This window comes from Miniopterus schreibersii (genome assembly GCF_964146895.1).
Source record: "Miniopterus schreibersii genome assembly, chromosome: 9".
Classification (NCBI taxonomy): Eukaryota; Metazoa; Chordata; class Mammalia; order Chiroptera; family Miniopteridae; genus Miniopterus; species Miniopterus schreibersii.
In genome coordinates this window covers 80,024,102-80,043,919 of record NC_138118.1, presented here as the reverse complement: position 1 = coordinate 80,043,919, position 19,818 = coordinate 80,024,102, and the positions used below count along the sequence as shown (strand labels likewise).

At 47.0% G+C, this 19,818-nt stretch overlaps 1 protein-coding gene across 4 annotated transcripts in view; it reads left to right on the top strand.

The window, feature by feature from the left end:
• ELMO1 (engulfment and cell motility 1) overlaps window positions 1–19,818 on the top strand; it is a 349,884-nt gene that overhangs the window by 175,831 nt on the left and 154,235 nt on the right. For all 4 annotated transcript variants that reach the window (XM_081146832.1, XM_081146833.1, XM_081146834.1 and 1 more), the window contains one exon: window positions 1,507–1,611. In XM_081146832.1, coding sequence (XP_081002958.1) covers window positions 1,507–1,611 — 105 coding nt within the window. The remainder of the gene's footprint in view (window positions 1–1,506; window positions 1,612–19,818) is intronic.

Here is a 19,818-nt window from a genome sequence, read left to right as displayed (position 1 = left end):
TTACCCAGCTTCTATTTCAAGACAGGTGGGAAAAAAATCACAGAACAAGAAAAGAAAATAAATCTGTATCCAGAGCGTCTCATAAATAAGAAAGGGGTTGGGGGTTGAGGGGACTGTTGGCCTTGCCGGGTTCTCAGAGTATTTTTGTCACAGTATGGAAAGCTTCCCAGTCTTTCAGGGTGTAATTCTCACTTCCCTGTTATCCAAATCCAAGGTTGTAAAATTACTTTGCTGGCTATTAAAGCCAAAAGAGAAAAAAGAAATGATAATTTCAAGGAGAGAGAAATTTCAGGGAAAATGGTACCTGGAGTTAAAGAGAGAGAGAGAGACAGAAAAAAGAACAGAGTTCACCCACCACTACAAAGTAATTTGTTTGTCATTGACAATGCAGGGACACTTCATAATTTAGGGCCAGTCCCAGAGAATCCAAGGCAGCTATCTAATTGCTTTAGTGCCAGCCTATTTGTCAGGGATGATAGGAGTGGTTTGTTGAACATCAGAGAGACTTAGGTCTGTTATGTCTGCGAGGGATGGAGAAATTACAGCTTTTGTTAAAACGGATGGATCACAGGCCCCCTTTCCTGAGCGAATAATTTGCACCGAGGAGAACCACAGTCCAGGACCTTCGCACTGGGCATCTCTGTGGACTTCAATGACTCAACACTAGAAGTGCAGTTAAAAGCCTGTGCTCTGAACACGCATTGCCCACAGTGGCATGGCTTCATTTCCGGGCCCTCTGTTCTGATCTCTGTGTCTGTTTTGTGTGTGTGCTTTGCGGGTACCGTGCTGTTTTGATTACTACGACCTTGTAGTATAGTCTGATATCAGGTAGCATGACTTCTCCAACTTTGTTTCTTTTTCTCAAGATTGCTGCGGGTGTTCGAGGTCTTCCGTGGTACTTGCTGGGCGATCTTGAGCCTGTGGAGAATTTGTTGAGTGTGTTTGTAACTGTTATTTTGTCTCCCTGCTTCTTGTGCTGTGTGTGGTAACCGCAGGCCAGCACACTCCCTGAGAATGGGCCGGTGTCAGGACTCGGGGACAGCTGGTTTTTTAATCACGTGTCCGTAACACGGGACAGTTCACGGAATCCAAGGGCAGGGCGGTCATGCTTCACCCCCTCTTGTGAGGATGAGCAAGTTAAGGTGCAGACGGTCGATGGCGAGACGTGGCTTCACCCTGGCTCTTCCTCCCCGACGCTGTCGCTTCCACTCCCGCCCAGCCACCAGAAGGACAGTTGTCACATTATTTTCTTTTTCTCGCAGCGTTGCATCTAACAGTCGTCCTATGCTCTGATCTTCAGCTGAGTTTCCTAACCCAGGTATTAAGCTGGTGCTGCTGCCCCCGTGCAGAGAAGCCCCCACCTCCACCCTGCAGGTTGCTATGGAGATGGAAGATGTCTTCCTACTTGATCATTTGGACTTTGCCTTGTGGTGCTTTGTTCTTGAGGAGGGAAACCAGACCTCTGCTGAGGAATTAACCTGATCAAACATTTTGTCTTAATCACAGAATCATGTCAACCCTGCCATGGACTTCACCCAGACCCCCCCTGGGATGCTAGCCCTGGACAACATGCTCTACTTTGCCAAGCAGCACCAGGACGCCTACATCCGGGTAAGTTCGAGGCCCCTTTCAATCGTGACAGGTTTCCTCCTGAACTTGAATTTCAGATATACAGGTATGGAGGTGTTCCCCTTAGATGCGTGGCCCCAGGTGTTTGGCTTTCATCACTCATTTTTACTTTTACTTAAAGTAAAAATTAAAATGAAATGAAATCAATCAGGGGCAATAAAGTAAGTACTTTTCATAGGATGACATTTAAAAATACAATAGTACTGGAAAACTATTTTATGTGGTTCAATATTTAATTGTGACAAAGCTCTTAGACTTAAATAACAGAAGAGAAATAAACTATCTACCAAAAACCTGCAGGGTCCCAACTTGAGTGGAAACCCTTGGACTTACTCCACTGCTTGAGGAGAGGCCCGGGATTCCCCCTGGCCCTGCTCTGTTCAGTGCTGTGCTGGAGACACAGTGAGATAAACAGGTAGACAAGAAGGGGGGAGGCGGGGAGGGAGGAGGAACTCCAGCTACCCAGGGAGATTCCTTCGTGGGTGCGGCAGAGTGAGAATGGAAGGTGCCACCGCTGATGGGACAGTGCAGGTGTGGGAAGGACCAGGCGAGGATGAGGGGCGTGTGGAGCAGTGACGGCGAAGGCCTGCCCTTCAGGGCTGCTCCACTGTTGCTCTGGGACTTGTGCTGTCACTGTCGCCTGTCCTCGGGCAAGGAGCCCAGGTTCAGTTGGGTTGGGGTACGGATCCAAGATTGGGATGGGGTAGGCTATGAACAAATGGGACAAGAGAATTGGTGAGCAGTTAAAAGGATGACTGGACCTCAGCTTTGAAATCGATGAGTGAATTGTCTGAGGCTGGGAGGGCAGGGTGGAAACGAGAGGACTGTAAGAGTCTGTTACTCTCGTATTTTCTCTTGATCCCTCCTGGGGGCGCTGGCTTCCTGGACACTGGGTTTGAGACTGACCCGTGGTTCTCCAGGGATGTAAATGTGGGCATTTCCTTTGGGTCTGGGCTAAAATTTCTTTTCTCAACACGGGAGCAGTATCCTCCTGGGGGACATTTGGAAATGTGTCCGTGGTTCCTTTGGTTGTCATTGCCCAGTGGAGTGCTACTGACCCAAACCTATAATATACAGGACAGCTTCACAACGAAAAATTGTCCTGCCCCGTAGTGGAGACCTTGAAAAAGTCATGCCAGGCCTCTGAGTTCCCTGTAGGCACTATATTTTAACTGCATGTGTTTTACCTAATAGAGACAGACTCACAGATAGAGAACAGACTGACAGCTGTCAGAGGGGGGGGGTTTCAGGGCTGGGTGAAAGAGGTGACGGGATTAAGAAAAAACTCCTATGTAGTTTTCTATATATGTGATTTGCTGAGCTTTGACTTCTACTGAAATATTATTTGTCATTTGATTATACGAAGGATTTTATGCATTTCTCTGAAAGGTGTGATCAGGTGTTTGGCCGGAAATGCAATCTGCCATAAGAAAATTATTTCCTTTTCACCCCATTTTATTGAGAGATAATTGACATACATCACCATATAAGTTAACGACACACACCATGATGGCTTGATTTACGTAACTGGTGAAGAAAATTGTTTTGTGTGTTTTTTTTTCCATAAAATCTTCGTTTGGCTTGTTATGTGTGTATGTTTATTGCACAGATATTTTTCTAGGAGTGTAATCTCTCAAAGAAGTGAATTAACATTTTTGAGACACCATGTGGCATAGCCTCGGAGAGTTGTGTGTGACAAGGAGCCACATAGAAGTTGAATTTGGAATTAATGATTAATGTTTGTGGGAGAATGTTTCTGAAATTAGAGCTTATTGATGCCAAATACATTGTTAATTGCATAAGAAACATATGTCTCAGGAAAAGTAGTTTAATGTTTTAAGGCCGTTTTCCTCAGTGCCTTCTTTAAACTGTTGTAAATGAAGTGAACAGGATGGAGACCTTACAGAGCTGTATCTCTGATAGACACTTAAAAGAAGAACCTCTTTGTAAAGAGAAGTGTGGCCCTTTTTGTCCACATGCACCGTTTCTTATTGATTAGACATTCCTATAACTGACATGCCCATTATTTTCTCAAAAGTGTCCCTTTCCTGAGGTTTTCTGGGTGCCCTCTGACATTGGATCTGACTGGCTGGAAAGCTAATGCTATTTACATGAATAGATGGGGTCACGGGAACATACATGGCGTTGGAGACATTCCGCAAGAAGGGTTTGTAGTGACTGAAAGCAGACACCCCAGTGATTGTGAAACTATGATGTGGACACTGGAAATAGCTAATTAAGTGTCAGTCCCTGAGCAGAGCATCTTTTCTGAAACATAAAAATGGGGCTTTTTTTAAAAGTTTATGTTTTGATAAAATTTGCTCTTTTTCTGACCAGGCAGATCTCCCGTCTGAATGCCGTTGTTTATTTATTTTTTCTACCTGCCATTCAGTAAACACTTGCTCTGTATTTGGATAGAGCCTCACCTTCCCTTGGCCAGTCAGGGCTATGGATGAGATTTTTTTAAGAAATTGTAACTCCCGCACACATGCACTTGCAAATATTTCCTTTTCTCGCTCAGCGCCCCCTCCACTGTCACAACGGCTCAGACACTGTGCGTTTGCCTTTTCCCAGGCCATCCTGCGGCCTCCTGTTCTAACTCACCTGCCACTCACGTTGCCACACCTGCACCGAGGCTCCCACCCATGGCTGTCCAGAAGGGATGCAGGGTGGTCTTCTCGCCTTCCTCCAGCTGCCCCGCATCCACACCAGACACTGTCTACTGCTCACTGTTCCCCATCGCTGCTGCCGCCTGCCTGGCTTCTCCCCTTGGCTGGCTCCCAGTCTCTCCAGTGGGTTCCTCTCCCTCCACCTGCCCATCAAATGAGCACGATCCCCGGGACTCTGCCAGTGGACCGTTTTTTTTTTTTCACACAGGCTGTACAGAGTTACTGAGTAACCATTCTAGGTCCACCAGTGAGCTAGGTGATGGGGACTCTCCAAGGACCAAGTCACTCATGAGTCCTGTCATTGAGGAGCTTACTGCCTAGAAACAGAAAGGAGGGTGGTGGGAGGAGCAAGAGCGAAATATCAGGTACTTCCCTAGTCACCGGGGATGTATTTTGATAAGGGAGGTGGGAAAATTGGGGGCACAGAGGAGAGTGGTCAACACAGATGTGGAGGTCAGGCCAGGGAGGCTTCTGGAGGAAGTGGTCCCTACACTAAGGCCTGTTGGGTAGTTCTAGTTAATCAGGGGGCGGGAAGGGGAGATGGGAGAGTCCTCTAAGGAGAGGGAAACAGCAAAGGCAGGAAGGCGTGTGCTTTGCTCAGGGAACCAAAGAGAGCACAGTAATGTGTCTAAATCCGGGCGGGGCGGGTGGGCTAGTGGCCATGATACTGGCGGCCTGTGGTGACCTTTGTAAAACTCTGCATGCACCCAGCAGGTGCTCACACCCTCCACTTGCCTTCCCCTGTCCCAGTTCATCACGTCGTGCGTGGTGCTCCGTCTGGGGGTTGCGTCGCCTGTGCTCGCTGTTTGCCATCTTTCCCTTCCCGGGCCCACTCCTGAGCGCAGGAGCCGCGCTTCACGCTTATTCCCACGCTGCGGGTAAAGGACTGTGACCAGCGCCCAGCATTCGGGAGAGGAATGGCGTGATTCTCAGTCCCTCCTGTGGAAGTGTTCAAGGGAAAAGCCATCCGGTCTCACTATAAGTACCCGGGGCCAGTGCTCTTGGCCTCTCTCAGACCAGCGGGCCCCGCGCTGTGTCAGACCACGCAGGGGACCCTGGCCGCCCACCGTCCTGCACTTTACACTACGCGCACCGAGGCAGGTGCTGATGGAGGCGCTGCTGGGTCTTTAAAATAAATTAGGGAACTTTCAACGTTTCAAGGGGGAAATTGGCAGTTTCCCCAGCGACATAATTACAGGACAGTGTGTAATGTGTAATTAAACTTAACTGTGTAGCAAATGGTTGGAACAGAGCTTGGTGGCCCATCACTTTTTGTTCCCATAGTGCTGACAGATCCTCCCCTCCCCTTGTCCCCAAAACGGCTTCAGCAGCAACTGCTCCTAATTTTTTTTTTAATGAAATTACATGTTGCCAGTTAAACAGGTTTCGTGTGAGGAGCCTCTTTTATTTGAGTGACGGTTTCCTTCTAAGGTGATCTGAGCCACAGAACCGGCGCAAAATCACAAGGACCAAGGCACAACCTTGAGGGGCTTCAAAATGACGCTGTCTAATCGTTCCCTTAAATACTTCACCCCCTGCTTTCATTTTTATCCTTTCTTTGACTCAGGTCCCCAGGTTGGAGGCTTGTTTTCCTGTACAGGTTTTTTTCATGTTTTAAAAATAGCGGCACTAATTTCGTTGATTGCAAATGACCAGGCTGTTACCACCAAACAGCCAGGACCTCTTGAGAGTGTGAACGTGGGTGATTAGATTTGCTAATTGCTCGGGGAGGCAGAATTTCTGACATTGAAGCCAACAGTTTGTATGGAATGCTTCAGGCCTCGGGATGAGATCACTGTTCGATACGGGCTTGGTTTTATCTCCGAAGACCCACCCCTGAGGGGGGCAGGTCCCACGTACATCAATGGCTTCTGGACACAGCCCTGTGTGTGCTCTGCATTCACACCACCCCAGTTCTTTTGGTACCGGATCCGGTACCTGAAATCTAAAACAGGCCAAAAGCACAGTGGTTACCTGTTTCATTCTCCTTTGCTAACAGCCCGAGCTGGGTATAAAGGTCAGAATATTTGCTTAGCTATAGCTCAAGGTTTTTATGTTTTTGCTTTGTGTTTTTTAATCATTAAAACACTGGAGACTTTAAAACAGTGAGACTTTGATGGATTGCTTGAGAGAAAATAAGACAAGCTGTAGAAGGAACTATATGCAGGTGACACACCGTGAACCTAAGCCCAGTGTGAATTACGAGGTTGGAAACCACAGCCAGCCTCCCCTGGGATGACTCCCTCACTGGAGTGCCAGCGAAGCCGACAGTAACCGTCCTGGGCTCCCTGCCTTAGACCCAGTAATGCCCCCCCCTTCTTTCCCCCAGCTGGTTCTCTCTCAGGCCACATTGTCTGCTTTTACATCTCACTATGCTAATTAAATAAACGATTGTCAAGCACGTGTTCTCTGACGAGCTGCCTCCTCTCTGCTGTCACCGGCCAAGCTTCCACCTTAATTAGGCTGTGCTGGGGGGTTGCTGTTGCTTACCCCTTTCTGCTTTAATTGCAATTGTGATTTTTTGTTAAGGGTTGGATGTGATGTATTGAGTAACAGGAACTGAGATAAATAGGCCTTTGGTGTAAGGTTTTATGTTTATCTGGCTAGGAATTAGGCTGTGTGTTGTTGGCTGCAGCTGTAGGCGTCAGAGGCTGAAATTTCCTCGGGTCCTTGTTCCTGTGCCACCTATTATCTTGGTGTTTCCCTAGAGACTCCTTCCGTCGAGCCTGAGGCTCGTGGCTCTGTTAGCTGTGGTCCCCTGATACTGCACAGCAGTCCTGTGATGTGATGGGAACGTGGGGAGGGGCGCCCTGCAGTCCTGTGGCTGGGCCTCAGACTTCCAGTGAGCACCTGCCCTTGGGCTGCGACCTTGACGAGTCCTCCGTTCAGTCTTCCCCTTTTGGATGAGAGAAGGTAACCGTGGCTGGAATCGGGCACTTCACTTCCCCACGTGGGTAAAACTCTGGTGAAATCTAGGCATTCTATTCTGTTAAAATAGTTTCCCTGCGGTCACTGTTAAAGAGAATGGAATGCTCTGGAATTATTCTAACATGGTCACTTTTTCCCTGCCTCTGATGGACGCAAGAGAGGGTTTTGCTCTGACATTCACCTGGAGAACTTGGCAGGGCTCCTGGAGATTTACTCATGAAAGTACAGGGACCCTCCTGAGGCTGGGTCCCAGGACTTTTACCTCTGAAGCCAGTCGATGTGGAATCTCTAGCAATTAGTCAGTTACCCTGTAAGTACAGGGTATCCCCCCAAAAATGTATTCACATTTCAAATAATTCCAATGGGTTAAATCTGAAAAGAAAGAAACATCAATTGAGGTATTTTGGGGACACCCTATATTTCTATCAGACTCTAGCAGTGAAATTCTCTAGCTGTGATCCTCTGGATTTGTCCATTTGTCCAGTTTTGAGGGCAACAGTTTGCCCTATGGCCTCAATTTTCTGTTAGAACTAAGGAGACGTGTTGATTTTCAGTTTGCTCAGCCTTTTTCTTGTTGCGAGTTTGGGAGTGACAATTTCCAAAGCTTTTACATGTCAGACCAGAAACCGGAAGTCCCCTCTTCAGCTTTTTAATAGGAAAAAATAAAAATAACATTTGAACTATAAAGAGTATCTGGTAGTTTTGCTGGAATTCCCTGCACTCAATTGTTATTTCACCACAAATATCCTTCCAGCAATGGGTCACTCTCTTCAGGAGCTAAGCTTCGCTGAACCTCCTCAGAACCTTGCTCGGTAGACCTTTGCAGTGACTCCAAAATTGCTGGCTCAGTGGATTACTCTTCATTTTATTCAGAAGACTCAGTTACCATCACATCTCCACCAGCAAATCCTGTTGACTCTACCTACAAGATAGATCCACAGTGTCACCTCTTTTTCCCATCTCTCCCATCTTTATAATACTCCGGTGTGTTAAATACCCCCCGGGTAGTACTGCAGTCGTCTCCTCGTTGGTTCTGCCTTTTTCCACCCCTCTTCCCCTTGTCTGTTCTCAACACAATAGCCAGAATATTAAGAAGCCAGAGTGACCCTTCTAAAAGTTGGTCTCATCACATCCCTTCTGTGCTCAAAACCCTCCAATGGCTCTTAACTTAGAGTAAAATCCAGAGTTACTGCCACGGCCCCCGAGGCTCTATAACAGTCTCTCTCTCTCTGTCTTTATGTCCATCGATACCTCCCTCACTCAGCTCCATCCACAGAGACCTCCTCTGTATTAGTTTGGTAGAGCTGCCGTAACAAAATAACACAGATTGGCTGACTTAACCCATAGAAATTTATTTTCTCAGCGTTCTGGAGGGTGGAAGTCTGAGATCAAGGTGCCAGCAGGGTTGCTTCTGTCTCCCAAGGCAGTCACCTTCTTAGGTACTGAGGGTTAGACCTTTAACATATGAATCTGGGGGACACAGTTCAGTTCGTAGCATCCTTGTTGACCTTCAACATGCCAGGTGCACCCCAGCCTCTGGGCCTTGTACTTCCTGCTTCCTCTCCTGGGAGCCTGCTCCCCGATAGCCCTCTGGCTCCCTCCGTCCCTTCCTCTAGGCTTAGAGTGGCCTTTCTCCCCCACCAAGTATAAGGTAGTAGCTCCACCCCTTTCCTGTGTGTCTTCCTCATGGCCCTTTGGATTTCTCCAAATGCAGTGCTTGCATGTGCACTCTAAACCCCTTTTGTTTATTTACTCTTCCCTGTCTGGGTGTGTAAGCCGCGTGAGGACAGGGACTGTGTTGTGTCTGCTGTGCCCAGTGCTCAGAGCAGTGGCAGGCACTCAGGAGGCCTCAGCAGACGTCTGTTAAATGAGGGCCTGAGTCAAGTGAGCCCTGGTGTCCTGCCTTCAGGCTAGATTGCCAGTCACCCCAAGGAAGGAAGCCGCAGAAATAGATTTCCATCTCGAACATGCTAGGACCTCGCTGGCTGCAGCTGTCCTTCAGTTTGTCCGTCCTGGAATGGAAGCCAAAGTAGCAGCTACCGTGGTGTGCCCCCAGGTGACTTTGTCCCAGATATGCTGATGCTTGTGCTCAGGTGAATCACTGCTGACTTTTGGTTTTAAATTGTATTCATGTGACTAGAGTCCAGCCAGTGTTAGCAACCTACCAACCAAATCACAAGGCATTTTGTGCCGGTATAATAAAATTTAGGTGGCAATGTTCCCTATTGTCCCATTGTATTTGGTAAAAATAGCTTTCCCCTTAGGAGCCATGCAATGCACCTGGTGTACCCAGGAGTGTTTGACATTGTCAGGTAATTTTATTTTTACCTTGACCTTAACTTTATCAACTTTTCCCCTGTACTGGTAAAACCCGTGATTCTAAAATTTAGTAGAAATCATAAGTAATAGACAATATTTTTCTAATATTTTATAAAACAACTGAAACACTATTAGTAACATATAACAGCCCTAATAACTAACTTCTCTGTGGCTGGTTTATCAAATGCTATTCTGTACAAGGGCCCATATGCTTGGAAGCTGTTAGAATTTAAGACCTTGACCTATGTCATTCATACCTGTCGATAAGCTTGCAATTCCGAAGATCAGGGACATTTCATGAAATGGCTGACATTTCAGTTCCTGACTGGCGCTGCCCCTGCACCACAGGACCTTTGCACCTGCAGTTCCCCTGGCTCAGCCTGTCCTCTCTGCATCCCTGCCCGGTGCCCACTGAGCTCCCATTCACTCCTCAAGACTTCTTCCTCTGGCTCCTGTTCTGTTTCTTGTTTGCTCCTTGGGCTTGTTTCCGCCTTGCTTCCTTTAGAGCACTTACTCAGTCTGGAATTATGTACTTACAGGCTTTGTCGTCTGGCCATTATCTCTCTCAAACATAACATTTTTGAGCAGGGACTAGGTCTTTTTTCCCCTTTGAACTCACTTTCTAACATCGGACCATTTATCTTCTTCGTTAAGTGAATGATTTAAATATTTGATATATTGAATCCTGATCAGTGTTTCTTCCCTCATCGCCTCTGAAGTCTGTCAGGAACAGGAGTGATGTTGTCAGAGGGTCAAAAATGGAGCCAGACTTGGAAGAAATCTGCCTTTCAGTGAACTAGTGGGACCATCAGAACGGCCACAGTTTAGGACGGATGAGCCCTATGGTGTTCAGCCTCATACAGAGTCCTCGTTACAAAAGCCGTGAGAGCGTGTGTGTGTCATATGAGCAGACATCAGTTCTGTATCAGAAAATAACTGAGAAAACCACAGTTTAGGCAGTTATATCAACAGAGGGGTCAGGTCAGCTGATAGCCTGGCAGCCTGGGGCTCCACCCTATATGTGGTAGGAACAGATAAAAGGTAAATTGTAGTGAGTAGTGAGTGTATGCAGGGTGCTGTTAAAAACATTTTACATGTATTTACTTCATTGAATTCTCACTACAGGGCAGACAGTGTTACTGTACCCATTTTGCAGATACGGACACTGAGGCTAAGAGATGTTAAGGAACTGGTCTGTTGTTATAATAGACAGTAAAGGGCAAACTTGGGATTTGGACACAGGCTGTTTCCTTCTCTCATCTACAGAGAATGTCAAGGACACAGGTTGTCCTTTCCCATCCTCGACCCATATAGACCCTGTGAAATTATTTATTTATTTTTTAAATCAAGGCCGTATTTTTTAGAGCAGTTTAAAGTCCACAGCAAAACTGAGGGAAGGTGCAGAGATTTCTTCTGTATCTCCTGCCTCCACACATGCACAGCTCCTCCATCATCAACATGCCTCAGCAGAGAGATTTGTTACAATTGATTTGTTGTAGTCAATGAATGAGCATGGACACGTATTATCACCCAAAGTCCCCAGTTCACGCAAGGGTTCACTCCTGCTGGTGCACATTCTATGGGTTTGAACAAATATATGGCGACATGTGTCCACCATTATAACATCATATAGAGTAGTTTCACTGCCCTAAAAATCCCCTGTTCATCCCTCACCACCCCCTCTCCCAAATTCCTGGCCACCACTGATAAATATATTTTAAGGGACAAAAATATTAAGATCTTTTGACTTCACATTTCTGTTTCTAGAAATGTATTTAAAGGAAATAATTTTGTAAACAAGCATAGAAATTGCTGTGCGAGATATTTATTGTTAGGCTCACAGGACGTGCAGAGGGGACGCTAGGTAAAGGGAGGGGTCTGGACACCAGCACGTGAGTGAGGGGCCGACCTCGGCTCCGGGGCAATGCAGACACACAGAGGCAGCCGTGTCTCTGTGCTGGGCAGCCTTAGGACGTTAGGAATTGAGCCTTTGTTTTTTTAAAGGAAGGATTTTGAAATGAAGGAAAAAGGAGAGTCCTTTTGGGGTATCACATCTGTGGCGTCATTGATCTCCCTAATATTTAAGCACCTGTGCTACTCATCACGTTGGCTGACCAGGAACACGCGTGGCTGGCGTGGACCTCCCGTGGCATACGAGGGGCTCCGTTCATTCCAGGGGCATGTGGTTGGGGAAACCACAAGTGTTCGTTGTTTCGCCTGCAGTCTCTCTCCCCCTCTCCATCCGTAGCTTCAGAGAGCTTTATCAGTTACAGAGTAATCAAGACAAATTTCCTCGTTAATCTTGCCACCAAGGAATACTTTTGAGTCTCCTGCTTGCCACTTCTCGTGGCTCACCTGAGAGCATCTGGAGATCACAGGCCAGTCATCAGAAAGGGAACATGGGCATGTGTTGAGGGTCTGTTTCCAGCTGGAAAGGGGGCCTTGGACTCAGAAACGGCCTGTCAATGTATGGCTTAATTTCTTACTTAGGTTTCAATAAGTAATTTTCCCATGGTAGCTAATTTAATATGTGTATCAGAAATTCCATAATTGGAAAATTTTTCTGAAAATGTTGATTTTTATTGTCCAGAGAGGGAGGTAGGAGATAGTTCTCTCTCCTCCCCTTTGCACCCCCTCAACTCCATTTCCCCGAACCAGAGTGGATTTGGGAACCTCTGAGCTAAGTGGGGAAGCGAGGTGTGATCTGACGTAACAGGAGTTTGTTTATCACTCCCTCTCCTGGAACGTGTTTGTTTAGCAAAGCGAGTTATATCCAAATGCGTCCCAGACAATATATGGAGGAGCCTGACTTGGCTGTGAGACTGCAATAACTGTTAAGACGGTGGTGACGATTTCCCAGTGAGAAACGAGGCTTGAGAAATGTCAAGCCTAATTTTTCATCCGACCGTGACTGTCAGATGATGCCAGCGTCTCGGTGCCTTCGCCTCCCACTGGAGGAGACAGAGGCATTTGTATTCAGCGACGCTGCACTGAGTGAGTCAAAACCCCGCCCTGTGCCCTGGTGACTGATGGCTGTGGTGGCCCCGGCTGCACAGGGCTCCTCCGCTTCACTGGCGATCGCCTCCCAGCTGCAGTTAATCCCGATTACCTCCCCTGGCGCCCGCTGGCTCACAGTGTCAAGAAGGTACCTTAGGAGAGAGTCTGGGGTCAGTGTCTCCTCCAAGGCTTAGCCTCTGGGTGAAGCTGACCCCGCCTGCCCGCATCTCACGTGCATCTGCATCACAGGAGGAACTCGTCCTTGTAAAAAGTGTAGATAACACACAGTACATAAAAGAGGCCCATAGCAGGGAAAGCCTGCCCACCTTCAAGTCCCATCCTTCATGTCTTCCCAATAGGTTGCAGGCCCCTGAAGGTGGTATTTTGTTCATATATGTATTTTTAGCATCTAGCAAACTACTTAGCAATAATAAATGTTTAAAGAAACACTTGCAAAGACTGAATCAAAGACTGTGGAAGAGAATGGGGCTAGAATTTCAGCAATAGAGTTAGCAAGTAGAATCCCATGCTTTTCAAAACGTGGGCCTTGTACCAGCAGCATCAGCATTCCCCGGGCGCCGGTTAAAAAGACAGGACCTCAGGGTGACCCCAGTCTGCTGGGTCAGAATCTGCATTTAACAAGGTCCTCAGGTGATTAGCGAGTACTTGGTGTTTGAAAGGACCAAGCATAGTATGTGTCTGCAAAAATAATGAGCTTTCACCAACAAATGCAAGGGTGTGTGCACGGCTGGCACCTCCGCAGGACGCAGCAGAGCCCTTTCCATCACTGGGCACCATCACTCCCTTCACAGTGGTTGATCTTGGGTGTCCTACAGGACTAGCATCCTGGGCCATTTTTGAACCTTCACCTCTAGCGCCCCCAGCTGGTCAGTCCTAGACCCTGGCTTGGAAATAGGAGCATTCCATGCCACCCATGAAACAGTTCAGCCCACATGTAAAAGTGAGGCTTGCCCCGGCACTCGGGATGATGGCCCATCACCTTTTAACTGCTAGACAGCAGGCCCGTGACTCAGGCTCCAAGGCACGGTTTCCTTGTCTCCCATGTGTCCTGCCTCGATGGCTTATGAGGACCAAAGGAGTTGAGCACTTGAGAGTTTGCACATGGTAGTCACTCCATATGTATTCCCTCTAGTTTCAGTTGAGGTCAGATTCACGTAATATGAAATGAACCATGTCTAAGTGAACTATTCAGTGACATGTAGTACACTCACAGTGTTGTGCAAACATCACCTCTGTTGACTTCCAAGACATTATAATTATCATCACCACAAAAGAAAACCCCTCACCTGTTACAGTTGCTCCGTGAACTCCCAAACCTAATCTGTACTTTCTCTCTATGAGTTTAATTCATTGATATTTTTTATTAGTCACAGAAAAAAACAAACAGCAAAATCAGATTCATTTCTTCCATCTCCTCTCACTGCATTCCACGCCTTTAAAGCCAGGAAGTTTGCTGGGAGTGTGGACATGGCAGAACTTTACATCAGTAGTTCGCAAAGTATGGCTCCAAGCTAGCAGCACCCACATTCCCCGGGAAGATGTGAGAAATGCAGATTCCTAGGTCTACCCCAGAACAACTGAATCATCACTCTGGGAGCGGGGCCTAGTGATCTGTGTTTTAGTAAGTTTCCAGATGATTCTAATGCAAGCTCAGGTTAGAGAAATACTGCTTCTTAAATATATATATATTATTGATTTTTTAGAGAGAGAGGAAGGGAGAGGGATAGATAAAAACATCAATGATGAAACAGAGTCATTGATCAGCGCCTCCTGCCCCCTACTGGGGATCAAACCCACAGCCCGGACATGTGCCCTGACCAGGAATTCAGCTGGTGATCTTTTGGCCCCTGGTCGATGCTCAACCACTGGGCCACACTGGCCAGGTGAGAACTGCTGCTTTAAATAAACAAGATATTAGCTCTTCGTGCCTGTAGTGAAGAGTACAGGTGCCCACCACACCTGCGCCGTCCTTGGCCCAGGTACTGGCATAGAGAGGAGCCCTCTAGCCCCGTTTCTCTGATGCAGTGACGTCAGGTCACTGTGCAGGCGCAGACACAAGTCATCCCTGCTGGTTTAATCCTTCCCTTCTCCAGCTTCGGCGCCACCAGCTCTGTCTCCACAGGCAGGCTTCGCAGCAGAGTGTGGGGGCTGCTGGGTGTGTCCCACAGCCTGCTCGCTGTTGCTCTTTATCAAAGCTCAGGCAGCGTTTCTTTGCGGTTGATTAATGTTCAATCCGAGGTCTATTATGAACCTCCAGGCTTTAATTACTACACCATTACCCAGTCAATTTCTTGCCATTTTATATTTATGGCTTTTATTATGCCTCTGTATGTGCACTTGCCTCATTTTGTTCTGGAAGGATTTCACCTCATTAGCTGGGTTTTATATCATTCTTCTCATCTGCCCAGGTTTATTCATCTCCGATCCCCGCCTGCGCTTTCTACTTTGCTTTTTCACCGGGGGACCCCTGGTGCACTCCTGTTCTGTTTCCTGGTGTGTGTTGTTCTTTTGTCCTTGGCAACAGTGCCTCAGTTTGCACGCTCTGCTCTGGTTGTCCTCTTCCTGGTCACGCCCCTAACTCGGTCGTCACATCTCTGCTGCTTGGCATGACTGGCCCTGTCCAAAGGTTTGAGGCCTGGCTCGTCAGCCGGGACACACCACAGACAACCGCCTCTCTCTAAGTGGCCAGCGAAGGATCAGGGGCTGTGTGCAGATGGAACTCTTCTCCGTTGAAGAGAATGCTACTAAAAATAATTGTCCAATGCTCTCTGAAATGCTTTGCTCACACTTCCCCCCTCGGCTACCCCAGCGCCTCAGCAGAATTTGGGGCTTGGTTTGGTTGCATATGTTTTGAGGTTCCACCCCAGACCTGCTGAATCAGACCTGGGGGAGCAGCCCAGCAGTCTGTTCATCACCCAGATGGTTTGGATGTCGGTGCCATTGAAGTTAGAGAACCACTCTTCTAGAGTGACACCAAAGGAACCTGTCTGCTTCAGGAGTAATGTTTATTCCACTTGAGAACTTCCTGTCAGAGAGCAAGACGAGTCATCTCTATAGCAGTTGAGTTTTGTTCCCTGGGGCGTGTGTTTTTCCCATAGCTGGGCCCTAGAGCCATAGAGTCTTTCGGTAAAGCAAATGGTAACACCTGGAAAAGAGGTCACGTGATGGTCGTAACAGTGGTAGACCAGTTGTCTTCATCACTGAGGGCTGGAGATGTCTCAGGCACTAAGAGATTTTCACCTCTATTTTGTTGTGTCACTTAATCTTTGCAACCTTCAGTGGGTAGGTATCCCTGTCCCCATTTTTAAAAAATTAAATGTATTGGGGTGACATTGGTTAATAAGATGATATAGGTTTCAAGTGCACAATTGTATGGTATAGCATCCTTGTATTGCATTGTGTGCTCACCACCCAGAGTCTAGTCTCCTTCCATCCCCTTTTTACAGAAGGAAACTAAGGTTAAGGAAAGGGCATGAAGTCACCCAGTCTGTTAGAAGTAGCTCCGGGAAAAGCGTTGCTGTCTGGGTAACCGACTAGTCTGTTACCGTGTTAAGGATGTTCCTGATCAAAGCATTGTTACTGTCTCACCCTCCATTTCTCAGCACAAATAGGCAACATGCCTTTTATCAGGAATCAGTAACCAAGAACTTGGTCTCCAGGCTCCCACCACCTAAGGTCCTGAGCTGGCTCTATTGACTTCTGTGTTATGTGGCCTGGTGCAAATTATATGACATCTCCTGGCCTCAGTTTCTCCATCTATAGAGTGAGAGGGTGCAGGATTTCTGTCATGTGGTAGGATGTGTGCCTTAAAGGAGACACTCAGGGAAATCACTCAGGAAAAACCAGGCCTAGCAAATGCATTCTCTTGATAAATAATAGCTGCTATTCATCTTTCTCTCCTCCTCTGTCTGCACCTTTGACGCCAGTTCTTTCAGGTGTCTTTACTCTGGGGTTCATCTCCCTTGTCTTAAAATGGGGATAGTGGATCAGATGGAGGGGCCACCTTGGGCTCTGATTGGCTCTGCTGTTTTCCTGCTGGGCATACTTCCTGTCATTGCAGTGCTGCTCTCTGCCCATCTAAAATTATCCTATTAGGGCTTTGGCATATTTGATTTTATGAACTTGCTCAAAATTCATGATTGCAATTAAGCTCCTGGGCAGCCCCCTGAGGCAGCTCAGTGTTTTTCTGATGCTTCTCTCTGGTGTTTCAGGACCAATCACCATTAGTGTTGGTGAGAGGGCCCCAAGCTGGGCTTACACTTGGACCTCAGAAGAGGTCTGTGCCTTGGTGATGTGGTGTAAGGGCTGATGCTTCAATCTGGGGTGTCCCATGATTCCATTATTAATGCAGATCTACTCCTGGGTTGGGGGTGGGCTCACTGATACAAAGGGAAGAGCAATGGCATTTCCTCGAGTGCGGTCAGGAGACAGGTTTAACAGAGCTTGTGAGAGGACAGGTGTCCAGTGGTGGCCGCCGTACTGTTTAGCACCCAACCCGCCAGGTCACGACTTGTGCTTGGGGTCCTTGCTCACTCTGTGCTCGAGCACATATGTTCCTGGGGGAGATCCCCACTGGAACATGAGCACAGGGGACGTCCGAGGCACCCATGTAAGTGGGTGGTGACATGGGTACTTTATTTGTTTGGTTCTCACCCTGAAACAATGGGAGAGCCTCTGGTTACTTTTGTACATCCTGAGGCCCATCGTCACAGAGCCCCTTTCACTGTGGTCATGATTTTGGCTCAGTTGCTGGTGAGTGTTGTAGATCCTGTTGGCCAAGGGCCACCTAGGAACAGGAAGCGGGAGGACAACAGTAATAAACACTAGCTCGGTGCTTTGTCTTAGGCACTGTGCCTTCAAGTGGTGATTCAATATGCACAACAGTCTTGTGAAGCATATTTTATGGAACTTTGGCCCATCTCCCGAGGTGATGGATGCCTATGCAACTTACACTAGTTGTGCCCAGGCTCTTTACATTATCAGGGCTTCTCCTGGCAGCTTTGCATCAGAAATGGGCCAAGACGGACAGCCCCTGCTCTTTGGAGAGAACACAGTGCAAGTTTATTTTTTTAATTAATTTTTTTTTTAATTTTTAAATTACAGTTTACTTTCAATATTATTTTGAATTGGTTTCAGGTGTACAGCATAGTGGTTAGACAATCATATGTATGATTTCACTTCTCTGTGGAATCTAAAGAACAAAATAAACAAACAAACAAAATAGAAACAGACTCATAGATACAGAGACCAGACTGATGGTTCCAGAAGGGAGCAGGGTTGGGGGGCCAGGTGAAAAAGGTGAAGGGATTGAGAAGTACAGATTGGCAGTTACAGAGTAGTCATGGGGATGTAAGTACAGCACAGGGGATACCGTCAGTAATGCTGTAATAACTGTGTAGGGTGCCAGGTGGGCACTGGAAATATCGGGGGGATCACTTTGTAAAGTGTGTGATTCAATAACCACAGTACGAGTTTCTACTGGCCTTTGGTGCCCAGGAGGAAACCACTATGCTTCATGTGACCCTCAGAGTTGGAGCAACGTGAACAGAAAGCCTCCCTCGGTGAGAGGCAATAGAAGAAGCCCTCCAGGCTGACCCCAGGGCTGACTACAGGGAACACAGAAAGGATTGGACTGGCCCTGGATGGGGAGAGCTCAACAGAGTGGAGGAAAGCACACCAGCGACAGCAGGCCAGCAGCAGGATGCTGACTTGGAGAGAGCAAGTGGCCCCAGGGGTCGGAGAAGGGGCAATGGTAGGGTGTGACCTGCCTGGTACTCAGCACTTAATGGTCACTTCCAAGCCAAGTAGGTTCATGATCTGCACCACTGGGAACTCAACATTTATGGAAATAAAGCCTGTGGAGAGAGTTCACACCAACCCTGAGAGATCATTACTCATTTTCGGGGATAAACAGGCCCTTGTACTTTTGTCCAGGAGGGGCTGGGATTTATAGACTCACCTCAGTGAGACAGAGGACATGAGTCAGCGTTCTTTTAGCCTCTTTGACATGAAATCCATTTAGTTTTATGGCTACATGGATGGGAAGGCAGTTGTAGGCTGAAACGAGGCCAAAAGAGATTTGGAAACTGAGGACCTCAAAACCTGGATTTGAGGACCAGCTGAGGCTAGCTCTCTGAGTGAGCAAGGCGTCTCGTTTCAGCATTTTTAAGAGAATAATAAACACCTGTCTTACCAACCTTATGGACTTATTGCTGATCAGTTAGTAGATGTATGTATATATACCTGTAACCTGTAAAGTATTTTATAAAACATGTTACACATCATATTGCACCAGTATCCAGTGTTATTCTATAAAACATGCGGACAGTTACAATTTCTTTAGGTGTGTGACGTGTTCTAAGATGAGTCGTCATAGCAGGTTTTAGTGCTCCAGCCATTGTGGTTTCTATTTAAGTGTGTTTGTTCTTAAAACTGAAGAGGGAAGAAAAGTAAGATGGAAAACAGGTCTTGATATTTCTAAATAGAATTTTTCAAAACGTCTTAGAAGAACGTGGTTAATACTAGAATGTTGGAATTGAATGTAGATGTAGCAGTGTGTTCAATTTTAAAATAAGCTACTGTCCAGTTTAAGAATTGCTTCTCGTGGTAGTATCATCTAATTAGTAACATTCATCATCATAGCCTTTTCTAAAATATTTCTCCAAGAATGTGGACTTGAAAACCTACAACAGGTGCCTTTAAAGGTTTGTGCCTGAAGAAACCAGTCTGGGAGGAGGGCCTGTTTGTCTCTTGGTGGGTAGATATGAGGAGACGGATGGTGCCTTCAGAATAAAGAGTAAGGCTTCTCCAGACTGATTTACGTATTGATTCCTGAAATCACTCCTTCATTTAGTGCCTGCTAATAAACTGTGCCTCGGAAGTGTTTCCAGAACATTTATAGGCTGCAGTAATTCTACCTACAGTGCATGCAGATCCCGCCTCATTAAATATTGATGTGCTCATGAAATGTTAATCAGACATTAATGTAAAGAGCAAGGGAAGGTCCTGGCCGGGAGCTGGCTGGAGACTACCTGTCTCCCGTCTTCCCGTTATGTTCTGCCGTCTTCTCGCTCTGCTTTTCCCATTCATGTCCTGTTATCAGGAGATTCAGATTTGCTCCTTGATGCCTATGCCTCAGAGACACGATTTTTAAAAGAGAAATAAAGACTCCTTGATGGATGGGAATTTAATTGTTCGGCCCTCCCACTTTCCTGAACCAGAATTCTTGGCTAGAACCAGAAAGGACCAAGAAAAC